At 45.2% G+C, this 13,283-nt stretch overlaps 1 protein-coding gene across 2 annotated transcripts in view; it reads right to left on the bottom strand.

The window, feature by feature from the left end:
* Window positions 1–13,283, bottom strand: part of LOC310868410 (xylosyltransferase 1-like) — a 50,828-nt gene that overhangs the window by 14,811 nt on the left and 22,734 nt on the right. For both annotated transcript variants that reach the window (XM_083778852.1, XM_083778853.1), the window contains exons 2-7: window positions 12,625–13,159; window positions 9,109–9,281; window positions 8,233–8,435; window positions 2,832–2,912; window positions 2,463–2,679; window positions 1,615–1,791 (exon numbers count right to left, since the gene is read on the bottom strand). In XM_083778852.1, coding sequence (XP_083634978.1) covers window positions 1,615–1,791; window positions 2,463–2,679; window positions 2,832–2,912; window positions 8,233–8,435; window positions 9,109–9,281; window positions 12,625–13,159 — 1,386 coding nt within the window. The remainder of the gene's footprint in view (window positions 1–1,614; window positions 1,792–2,462; window positions 2,680–2,831; window positions 2,913–8,232; window positions 8,436–9,108; window positions 9,282–12,624; window positions 13,160–13,283) is intronic.

Genomic DNA, 13,283 nt, shown 5'->3' with positions numbered 1-13,283 from the left:
AACGTGTCGCCAATGCAACGCCTAGCTGAGTTTGTAGATATGTCATTTTCGGCACGCGAGAAATACGGCTTTATGTGTGTGTGTGTGTGTGCACGTGTGTGTTCTCCCACATGTGTTAACCTAACCTCCAGCTCAGTCCTACAAATGGCCTCACTACCTGGCAAACCCTTGCATTATAATAATGACAACCCTTCTCTACCACAGTAGCTAAGTAGCTACACAGCTCTATAAATACCCTGGGCCTCCCTCTACGAGCTGTTTTAGGTTTCCCTTGGCAGGGCTTCTTACGGAAACCATCAGCATTTCCACCACACACGCTCAATGTCCTTATATCTCTTGTTACGCGGGCCAGTAGCCAAAGCCAACCACCCTCCTTGTAAAAGAGGCAACACACATTTGTGAATTCTAAGCTTTTTTTATAAAATACCTGTACGTGCCCGTCTACTGGCCTACTTGAGAACGATGCAACTTGGGAACCTAATAATACCCGTTGTCAACTTGTCATAGCACCCATTTTAACTGTCTGTGTCCCACATGGAGATGGAGATCTCTGTATCTGAAGAGGGCAAATTGACTGACTGGTTAAGTAGGCTAATCAATTGTCAGGTATGGGGTTGCCATGGCAATCAATTTGCTGAGGCAGAGGCTGGAAATTGCACAGGTGAGGGGATTTAGGCTGATTAGGCCCACTGGCAGAGCCTGAGCAAAGCCTTTTGTGGTGGTTCTGGAGAACCGTGGGTCCAACTCGATACCGGGCACTGCACTCCCTGCGGGGATGTGGAACGCGTGTTTCGAATATGAAGTTGGTGGGGCAAACGGTTCTCGAGTTACGCGCATCACAACCGTACACACACACACACGCACGCACGCAGACACGCAGAGGCGTGGCACATTTATAGTAGGATCATGTTGAAGTGATTACGTCTGTCTATGAGTTTCTAAATATTTACCCATTAAAAATAATTAACATGAACTAACTTAGCTAGTTGATGTACCACCCAAATGCAGACGACACAGCACGTTGACATATTGTGAGCTTGTAGGACAGCTATTTTAGGCGTGTGACTCTATCACATGACGCAGCATAAATTGGGGTTTAGACTTTAGGCTATTCTTTTTTCCAACAGCATTAGCTGGCAACAAGCTAATACGTCACACCTAAGCCAAGTCAATATCCACAAACTAGTGCACTAGGTTATTTTCGGCCACATAAATGGAATGGAAAGTTAGCCAGAAAGTCTCAAAGCTAGTGCTGGCTCATGCAGGCAAAATGATGAGCTTCATGGGAAAATACAGTGGCTCTTCAGGAAGATATTTTGGACCTTCGTTTACCTCCATGACTCAAACATAACTGCATGTATGGAACACTCCTAAAACCACACGCATTCATGAGTTTCACACCAAAATTAAACCTCCACTTGGAAAGAGTTACAATTTCTCTTACAGAATGATATGATTCTTGGCATGAAAGTGCTACTCATTACAGTAGTAGTTCTTAAATCATTGATCCTTTTCTTATAAATCAGTTACACCACTCGGTTACATCACTCTGTTGTAATGTTCAGCGCAGAATAGAGACAATAGGGTACACAGGGTTAAAGACGAGGGGTTCACCTGGAAGCGAGGCAGGTCGGACGACTTGAAGTCATTGGGTGAGCAGCCGCACCAGTCCACTATGTGCTTGTACTGGCACTTACAGCCCAGCTTGCGGTTCCAGTTGGTCAGCCTCAGGTTGTTGTCCACCATGGTGTGACAGTGTACACTATTCTCCAGGACTGTGTGAAAAAACGACTGGAGAATGAGGAGAGGAAGAAAGGAAGAGGGACAGAGTGGTGAAAAGGCAGGGGGGGATAGGTAGAGAGAGAGAGAGAGAGAGAGAGAGATTTTGAATGCCGGAATTTCATCCCCACCACAGCAGACAAAGAAGACATTTCAGCCAATAAGAATCAGCAGCAGTGTGTTAGGAGTTAGATCGGCCGTGTGGGACGGTTCCCGGTTCGATCCCCAGCTCCTCTTCGCTGCATGTCCAAGTGTCCTTGATCAAGACACTGAACCACTGAACCTCTGTTCAGTGCGTGCGTGCGTGCGTGCCTGCATGCGTGCGTGCGTGCGTGCGTGGAACCACTGGTTACCAATGTTTTGAACAATATTTTGTTAAAAAGTGCACAATTTCCATTTGATTAAAGTTTCTATTTGATAACATTTTACGTATATTTATTTAACCATATTAAAAACAATAGCAGATCCACAACCTCAAAACATGTTGAGGTTGAAATTGGTTAAAATCACATTTGATCACACCGAATGAATAATTGCAGATATGGTCCATATATCGGCCAAACCAATATATACCGTAGGCCAGGCTCTATAGCTTTAGATATGGCCAATCTAAGTGTGTGTGTGCATGTGTGCACGCGCATGCGTGTGTGTGTGTGTGTGTGTGTGTGTGTGCGTTGCTGTACCTCTGCAGGCAGCAGTGTATAAGTGTAGAAGCGCTTCATGCTTCCGACCAGCTCGTCCTGTGAGCTGACCACGTAATCCACGAACGCCCGGTTCAGCAGGAACCAATCGGAGCCTCCGTCCACCGCTATGCCCTCTGGGATCTTGCGGTCTCCGAGACGCCACATGTGGGTGTCACACTCGTAGAAGAGACGGTCCAATCCTTGCTTACGGATGAAGCTGAGACACACACACACACACACACACACACACACACACGCGCGCAAGCACATTATTCATAGCCTACGGTGTATGTTAAGGTGCTCAAAACATTTCGTGCAAGAAATGTGGTAGAATGAGGAGGCGGAGAGAACCTATAGAGATGTAATTACCGTGCGTTGTCTCTGCCATGAGATTTGATGAAGTTCATGTCTCGGTATTTGGAAAGGAAAGCCACAAGTTGGTCATTGGTCCTGAGATGAAGAAGAAGATAACATTAGTACTCCACACGCATTCATCTTCACTAACAATAGCCGATCTACAAGCTCACAACTATGATTGCTGAACGGCGGGGCTCCGGCGGGCGTGTTGCGTCTCCGTCGCGTGCGTCAAAAAAAGGGAACATTCCCTGACGGTGACGGAGACTAGACACTGACGCGTGATAAATTATACAATTATACATACTGTCACGGCCGGGCAGAAACATTGTATCTCCATATTTCATCTTTTAATGCTCTATTTTATACTTCATTGTGTGACAGTGTTGTGCAAAAGTAGCAAAAATACAACGCAACGTTTTGTGAGTTGGGTGAGCTTATAGTTCAGCAATTCTTGCCAATTTTAACAAGAAGCCAGTGCTCCTTGTGAGGATGCTCACACGGCTATGCTGTGTATCTCCATATCTATTTTAAATGAGTGATTACACAGGGTTAAAAATGGTTGTAGCGCTGAAGCCCCAGGACGGTGTTCAGGAGGTGAGGCCCTGACAGATGTGCTGGAACTCGGTGGGCAGGATGCAGCGTGCATGCGTCATCTCCTCTGTTGTTCCGAGGATGATATACTGCAGCCTGTCTGTTTGGTGGCCAACTCAAACCCACACAGCACTAGAGGAGTTAGGGAGAGACGTTCTGTGATGGCCGGGTACAATGTGGCCATCACTGCCCACGGCAGATTACACTTCTCTTCAGTATATCCTCCACTAAGCCATCTCGGTTATCGTCGCTGTTGGGCAGAGACCTCTTATCTCCATACTTTCTTTGTGTGTTTTTTTTGGTAAATTAACGTCCTACTTGATCATATACAGCGTCACACAAACAGATCTACGCTCAAAATTGATCTGCTACTTTTGCTATTTTAGAATTTGAATCCTGTAAGCATTGGCTAAATGAAATGACTAGTACACTTCATCTTGAGAGAATAAGGTATTTCCTGAGAGACAGGGAGAAACAATTTGGATAAGGTTTGGCTGCCCCTTGTCCATTACTTGAGTAGAAACAATTAATAGACAGGATACTACTGATATGGTTGACTGTACGCCATTTTCATTTCAGATGTTTTCCATGAGCATTTCATCATCTTACTACTTTATTCTATATTATGCAGTGTCACTGAGCAGTATGGGTGGGACCGTGGGAGGGTTGAGGGTTTTCTTTCTCTTTTTTGTCTTTGTATTTATTCTTTTTATAAAAGAAAAAAATATTTCATATCATAATGTTTGTGTAACAATTTATAATCTGTTCTCAATAAAAACCTAAAAATAATTTTAATCCTGAAAAGTAACAGTTTTGGACATGCATGTATGAGGTTTAAGTTAAGCTTTTTTTTATTTGCTTGGTTACGGTTATCTCACTCACACACACACATGCTCACACACTCACGCACACACGCAGGCACACACACGCACACATGCAGGCACGCACACCAATCAGTATTCCAAGGCCATACCTCAGTCCTTTGAGAGAAGCTGTAGTCCCTTGGCGCTCGCGGTAATTACACTTGGCTAATACATCTTTAATTAGCTAAGCATTACTGCTTCAATTAGCTTAGCGTTGGACCAAACTTATCACCGCTGCTGGCACACAATGACTACATGCTAGACAGCCAGACAGGCAATTTGGATCAGTCTAACGACAAGTCCCTGTTTGCCAATCTGCTGCCGACAGTGACACTCTTATTCGAGGGAGTTTCGGGTTGACTGGTCGAAGAATTCAAGAAATAATGAGAAAGGAAATGGAGATTAAAAAGCACTTATGCCCTATTTTTTATCTCATCGTACAGTGGTGTTGAATGGCGAAAATAGAAGATCTACAGTACGGTACTTTACTAAGTAATACTTTAGAATTCTACCCTGTCTGTGGACTTTTGTTTCATGATGCCATGAGATGCTGTGTTTTAATCATAATAAAAATCGAATCGTGGTTGAAAGTGGTTGAGACGAGAGAGAGAGAAAGAAATGGAGAAAGGGGAAATAAGAGAAGAGAACGTTAATAATGTTCTCCTGCTATATTAAAGAGGCATTTCAGAGAAATGTAACATCCAGTTTGCCTCCAGTAAGTCACACGAGGTCAGAGTCACAGATAGTTGTTTATGAGAAGCCCAACTGAGCTACAGTATGATTTCTATTCAATTTCACGCCTCGACCCCAGAGCAGCTGAAACCATTATCTTTGTAGACCGACGCACAATGAAAACACAAACAAAGAAACCACATGGGAGGAACACAACACATCTCCGTGGATCTTTATCGACAAAACCAGACACCATTGTAAGGATAACGGGTGTTATTTGGGGACGGATGGCTGCCACCATTTAATTTTTTTTTGGCTTCATCTCCAACCAGAGCAAAACGCAGCATGCTCCCTATACGTACGTGCAGTGCTCTACTCTGCCATGGGAGCGGGTCTGGCCTCGCGGAGGCCTATAATGAATAGACAGGGAGAGGAGAGACACAGCGCTCTGTGATTACCTCCTTTGCTAGCCCATGCCGCTCTGCTGGAGAAACAAACCACAGGCATCCATATGTGTGTGTGTTTGTGGCCGTGTTTGTGTGCATGTCAGGTGCGCTGGAGTCTGCACTACACTGACAAGCTTTCATATGCCTTTTCACAAGGAGGTAATTGAACAGTATTTATGACACACACACACACACACACACACACACACACGCATAGATGTTCAGATTGTGCACACAAAAGCAAGGAAATGTACATGAGTGTGCACAAATTTAAATGTAACTTAAATAAATGCTTGCATGCTCACAAACATGAATGTATACACACACACACACACACACACACACACACACACACACACACACGGGCATTAAGCAACTAGTCAACTATTCAACTAGTCGACCATTAAATCCACTAGTCGACCTTGTTGGTACTAGTTGACTAGTTGATAAGAAAGGGGAAAGAATCCTCGATTTTGTAGGTTAGGTAGTTAAACAACTAGTCGACTAGTAAACTAGGCAACTAGTAAAAATGACTAGAAATGAATGCCCTAACACACACACACAAACAGACGCACACGCACACACACACACACACACACACACACACACACACACACACACACACACACACACACACACACACACAAACTGCCCCATTAACTTGCAAACAATGTACTTAGATACAGCTATTGACAACATTGCCCTAATGCCGTGTCGGGGGTATGGATCTGAGCTAGCAGCGTGTGATCAATGTGGTGTGTGCACAGAACAGAGATGGGGGAGGGGGGGGGGGGGGGGGCATTTGGTCTGCATTAAGGTCTGTCAATGAACGATAGCTCTCCTGTTGGTGAAAACCCACATCCCCTCCACAGCACCAGAGAATATATACTGTATACCTGGGCTGAGACTGGAAGGTTGGGTTTTGAGCCCGGCCGGGTCATACCAAAGACGCTGAAAAATGGGACCCTGCTGCCCAGCTGCTTTGCACTCAACAATAAGGGTTTGTTTGTAAGTCCCTGCGACATACAGAGTCATGTCCAGGGGGTGTACTTGTACATCAAGCTGCCTCATGCTACAGAAACAGGAGATAGGCTCCTGCCCTATGCGACTAATGGCTCAGTCAAGGCTTACTTACAGTAAGACCGCGCTGTACTGATTTTAAACAACAAAACCCAAAGCGGTGTTACTCGCCGGTCATACAATGAAGTACAGCATAAGTCAAGCTTACTGTACACGTATACATTGTGAATCATGGCGCATTGTTAGCTTGTAGATTGGCAAGCAACAATGTTGTACCACAGCGTTTAAAATTAGGCTCAACCATTTAAACCCTGTACTTAGTTGACCAGAGCTCCCCAGGGCTCTATATTTCACCAAAATAGAGCCAATGTACAAGATCACGAATATAGCCGATCTATAAGATCACAAATAAACCAATCTACATACAAGCTCGGCTAGTTTTGCAAAATATTCACCCCAAAACAGGGATGCTAGGGGTCAAGTAGTTAATCCCAAACAAACAGCCATACCGACCGAACCGAATCGTTACCATGAGGCATGAACTACCTTTAAGTAACACTAATACTGCTTAGGGAATGCCTCTTTTCCTTGATGCTTAAGCAACAGTTAGAAATGAGAGAATCACAGGGCAATAATATCTCTACCAGGAGTCATAAATATGTCCGTGGCAAAGACTTGGTCTTATCCGTAGCAAATTTTAGATTTTATTTTTTACACACCCTCTGTTTTACACCCCACTCTGTCTCCCTCTCTTTTACACCCCACTCTGTCTCCATTCCCCCAATCTGAGAACCCATCGTCAAACAAGAATGGCTCACGTCATAACTGCCAGGTGCAGCAAGCTCACTATGGGTTTTATCTACCATTGGCCCAGAGCAGCGGTTCCCAAACCATCTTTGCCATGCACCCCCTGTTACCTCCCAACCTAGATGACCCACCCCCCACATGGAAATATACATTGCATAAGCTATATAGAGACATACATTTCCTATTTATCCACGAACCTTAATAAGCCTTAATACATGCAGCAGATGCTATATTCTGCATATACTTGCATATATTGGCATAATATGTTAATATATTTAAAATAAAACCATAGCACCGCACCATTAGCCTTTTCATGTCACGCACCCCCTAGAAGGCGCTCGGGCGCCACCACAAGGGGTGCACGCACCACAGTTTGGGAACCTCTGGCTTAGAGGATACTGCTTCACGTTTGTTTAATCTCCCATTGGCTTAGAGGCGCTAGAGGCAGCCAATCATGAAAATGTGTCCACTAGGTCCTCACTAGTCTCAACATCAACAGTATAGCCAGGTTGCACCTGGCTAAAAATAAAGGAAAAACAGTGTCCTCGAGAGACTACCATTCCCCTAGCTGCCTCGCATAGCCAGTGCAGCTCTGCTTCGAACGTACAGACTCCCAATCCATTACGGAGTCACTGGACTCACAGTGTATTGGACGTGTAACCTGATCCATGAGATTCTAAACAAACACAACAAGGCCCCAAAGGGCAGGCCAGGTATCGGTTAGAGCCCATTAGCTCTACGCAATGGTTTAATGAATCGGCATGGTGTTTGTTTGCTTGATGCATCGTTTGATGCTATCGGCAACTTGGGAGTCTCACATCTGTCTCGCGGGGAGGAGAGGCCACAGCGTGAATTTCAACAAGCCTTATGGATTACAGTTTGTCTGCATAGTTGCAATGAGTTGCATTGGTGTGGTCTACCTTAAAAAACGTTTTGTCCCAACCCGACCCTTTGGTGTGGTTTGGGCTTAAAAATACAGAAATGATACGTTGAAAATTCTCAGCCCTTCTTCACCTGATTGGGTAGTCAGCGGCGCTGAGATTAATGAAGAAGTCCCACGCCCAGTCGGTCATTTTGAGGAGGTCTTGCATGCTGTGTAGGTACATGCTCAGCAAGCTGGCCCCACCCCAGATGGTCGCCATACGCCACGGGGTGACGCGCACGTTGGAGTACTTGCTAGCTAGCGCTAGGACCTCTCTGTGGAGGTAGTTGGAACGCTGGAAGAGAAATAAAGGGAGGGGGGAAAAGTTAGGCATGCAAAAGAAAAACATTGCACGGTAACATCCTCATAATAATTTGTAACTCTGAGACTGTACTACTAATGTGACCAAATGGTTACAAATTACATATATTAACAACACATGTATTTGTTACAGGGACACAGAATCATTAAGGGAGAGTAATCATGCATTATATGTAGTCTGATGACAGTCATAAAAGAAAGAAACATAAAAGCTGAGTTTTCATTTGTACCTCTCTACAGAGAACTATAGTGGTTAAGGAAATATCTAGCAACATGTACTTCAGTGCAGAGGACTGGGCAGCATGCCCTACAAAGCCAAAGTGCAGTAACTACGGGGAAAGAAATTGGCCGATAATGGGTTTAAAATGTTTCAAATGGTCAGCCAAATGCGATATCGGCAAATACATTATATTACACTAATTGTAAATGTATTGTAATTTGAAATTGTATATGTAAATATGTTCTTGAGTTAATTGTTTATCCCCCAAAATCACAAAGACTAATTTGACCTTTGGGATACACAAATAAGTCAGTGTTTCCAAAGACATAGTTACTGTCCTTTGGCTTTGTAGGGCAGTATGGTAGTCTACGACAGTCTCTGTTTAAACTTCTCTACAGAGGTCTATGGTGGTCTGCGGTGGTCTCACCTTGTCTACATGGATGTAGTAGTAGTGAGAGGTGTGGTAGATAGCTTTGAAGAGTCTCTGGAACTGACGCGAGGCCCGGCCGTGGACCACCAGGACATAGGCGATGCGCACAGGCACTGCTGGGGCAGCCTCGGAGGGGTCCTCATCCCATTGTACGTTCACAACGGCCTTCCCTGCGAGAGGCAAGAGAGGGGCTGCTTTACTACCAGCAGCAATACCACAATGTAGAAATACTACTTTTTGTTTTTGTTCTAAGGTTGTCACAAGCTCACTGTGAATGTATGCATCGTGAATGTATGTCTTGTAATAAAAATCTACCTTTACAAAGTAACTTCTAACTAAGGTTTAAAATAACTGGGCCAGGCAGTCTGGCAGTGTGCCGTGGGCTCGACTCCCGACGGCCCTTTAATGCATTTCACTCCCCCATCTCTCTCCCGCATTTCACTCCCCCATCTCTCTCCCGCATTTCACTCCCCCATCTCTCTCCCGCATTTCCTGTCAGCCTACTGTCTGTCCCTCTATAAAATAATAAAATAAAGGCGAAAGCTGCAAAAAGAAATAATAATATAATAATACATTTTAAAAAAATACAAAAAAATAACTGCAGTGGAGTAAAATTTACCATTTAGTAGTGAAAAAGAAGAAATACTCAAGAAAAGTAAAAGTACCTCAAAATTATAGTACAGTACTGTTTACTACAACAGAACCGTGTCAGCAAACAGACTGTACTGAACCAGCACTGCTACTGGGTTGTCTGACAGTTTGATGCATTTCAGAGACACTGATTCAGCCATTTTTCAAGATCAATGTGTACAAGACATGGACTTAAGTATAGCTATTTCCTGAATGGAAGTTGCCAGCTGCTTCGGTATAGAATGTTTAATTGAAATGACATGTCCTTGAGTCATTTTTCAGGATAGAAAGAAATGGTTGAGACATGATCGCACACAAGATCCTAGTACTGCAGCTACTGTATTTCATCAAGGCAAGTCATCAGATGCTTCCGCATAGAACAGTGGTTTCTGAATGAGGGCCCAGTTGAAAATGTCACCCATCTGACCACTTATGTTAAGTAGTATGTAAAGAAATAATACCATGACATTTCATTTTATGTCATATCATCAATAACATCTTAGTGTTTTGTCAATTACTTGGGGAGGCCCACTTGCAATGTCCTCAACCCCAAATGCAGTATATAAGTGCCCGTATAGCTTCCCTTATGAGAAACTCACTCTCACTATCTTAAATGACAGAGGGCATTGCTGGCGTAGGACAGGAACAATGTTTCATTGAAAGGCATGTTCTCTCTGCCCAGAAACATTCGCAGATCACAGACTACATTTCCCAGGCCTCATCGTCGTCCCCTGGCTTGCGGTTTGGAGGAGCTAAATTTGTCCTCATTTATATATAAACACACACACACACACACAAAGAAAACGGACGGTCATCTAAAGATGGCGTCGGGTGAGGCCTGTTGGGATATGGGGCGGGGCCGTGGGTGGCTGGGCGTAATTAGTGAGCATCCTGGGGCCTGCTGTGATAGGAGCTGGAGGAGTAATGACAGTAATCTGCCATGCGAGAGAGCAGCGCTGCTGCTGCTGCTGCTGCTGGCGCAACAGACCCAAGCAGAGAGGAGGAAACTATTGGTATTCAGCCATCAACACACACATAAATGCGCATAGTCATGCAAGCATGTGTACACACACACACACGCCCACGATCACGCACACACTTACACTCATGTACGCACACACGCGCACACACACACACACACACACACACACACACACACACACACACACACACACACACACACACACACACACACACACACACACACACACACAGAGATAGAGACCACACACACATACATACATACATACATACATACATACATACGTACTGTACGTACATGCGGTCACACACAAACACATTTGACTTCAATTTTATGAATGCCATTTTTAATTGACCTGATGAAGCTCATGTTCAGTGCGGTTTCTATCTTTAAACTCTGCTATTCCTTTAACCCAGCAACCACTGTGTGTATACAGTAGTTAACCCCTCATTATAAATGACATTTTTACCATTGTTTGCCATTTTCAACCCTAACCCTAAAGTCTGCGTTATACTTAAGTTGCACAATGGTGTCACGCAAGCTTGTAGCGGCTTGTACACAACTACACACACGCACACGCGCACACACACACACACACACACACACACACACACACACACACACACACACACACACACACACACACACACACACACACACACACACACACACACACACACACACACACACGCACACACACACACGCACACATGCACACACACGCATGTGCGCAGCTCCACGCACTTTATCAAAGGCTTTCCAGACATCAGGCTGAAATGCCGAGTTCATCACTTCTCCTAAGCGGCTTCAGTCTATACATATAATGACTAGTACATCATCAAAGCAGCCTATAATCACATAAATGAAACGTTGAACGGCCCAGGGCGGATCACTGACTTGAACTACGACTAAATCATTAGTCAGCCATTCCAAATATAAACCTACAAACTGCTCATCTAATTAGGGTGTATTTAGGAGGTTTGAGCTGCATCCATGTGGTGGGGCAACTCGCTCCATGCATTCAGGAATCGGGCAACGGATTGATCACTGAAAATAGAACAGGCTAAATCAATCAGATTCGGGACGCCCCTCGGCGAGATCCAACTCGCTTCTCGCCTTGGCACGTGCCGGCTTCGAAATGTGAAATATACGAATGTTTAATTTGTAGGCGAGACGTGCCTTTCTTGTCGGAGACTGCGTTCTGCCTCTTCCAGGCTGCTTTACATTCTCCCTCTGCTTCCCTCCACCCTTTCATTTAGTCACTGGCTCCATCAAGGCTTTTTTCTCTCCTTGTTCTTGGCTTTCGTTTGTTTCTTCAAAGAAGGGAGGAGGACGCCAAACCTAAACCTCACCGCACCGCACTGGTGGATCAGTTACCTGTCATTGTCTGGGCACATCTTCGACCATGTTTCATATATATATATATATAGATATGGGCCATTTTCCCGTCATTGGTATTCTTTTTTGATTTTGTGTACGTTTACAATTGCTTTCACGCTGGTGTCCCTATTTTGGGCATCCCTAAAAGGCAGAAATGTTATTTTTCCACCGACAAAATGCCTACAAACCCACAACACGTCGCATAGGAACGTGTTGTGAGCTTGTATTATCAGCTATTTTTGTACATATTTGAATAGGGCTTAAGTAGCCTGGAAACCAGACGGATCCCTGGGGAGATTGGTCTGGCACTCCTCAATTTGAATTACAACGCTCACCCCAGATTCTATGGGTGACCAATCTGAGCCCACAAAGTGAGACTTGGAAATAAATCTTCCACACCGAAGTTCTACACAGTGATATTAGTCTGCCCATGCCAGGCTAGGGCGTAAGTGGTTAACTGAATAATTGAGTTAAATGTAGAAAATACTATACTACTGCACTACTGCAGCTGCTGTACTCACCTTCTAGGGGGCAGTAGCGAGTTACTTTCTCAGGCATGAGCATCCTGTCCTTGTGTTTGCAGTAGACCTCCACTATCTGCTGGCGACACTCCCTGCTCTTGGCTCTGGACAGAGCCGAAATGGCCTCTTTCCCGCTGATCTCACACTGCGGCTGCACCTTCCTCTCGTCCGACTTCCTGGACTGGCGCACGGCGAGGTCCTGCTTGGACACCCGAGTCGGCGCCGGGACGGTGGGATCCTGAGGGCGCGGCTTACGGACATGCGCGTGGCTGCGACTGTGCCCCGCCCCTCTGGGTTGGACGGGAGGGTGCTTAAGGACCTCGTTGGCCGATTTTGCCGGCGCGCCTTGTTGCGCCTGCGCTTTTTCCAGCTTGCGTTTGCCGTTGGCGGCCGACGCCCGCTGGTGCTGGGACTGGGAACGCGCACCCAGGTTGCTGTTGCTGTCGATGGTGTCAAAGTCTTTGGGGACGGAGTTCTCGTTGTTGTTGCTGTCTGGCCGCACTTTCTCTTTGGGCCGGTGAGAGTGGTAGCCATCCTGAGGAGGAGAGAAGAGAGGGAATCTACAATCAATGACAACGACAGGGCCATTTCCCCCAATGTCTGATTATGACAATGAATATGATCTCTGGTCTAGTTAAAACACTTCCAACCTGATGTCC

The sequence above is a fragment of the Protomyctophum parallelum genome (assembly GCF_964188405.1).
Source record: "Protomyctophum parallelum genome assembly, chromosome: 13".
NCBI classification, from domain to species: domain Eukaryota; kingdom Metazoa; phylum Chordata; class Actinopteri; order Myctophiformes; family Myctophidae; genus Protomyctophum; species Protomyctophum parallelum.
This window is presented reverse-complemented; position numbering and strand designations above follow the sequence as displayed.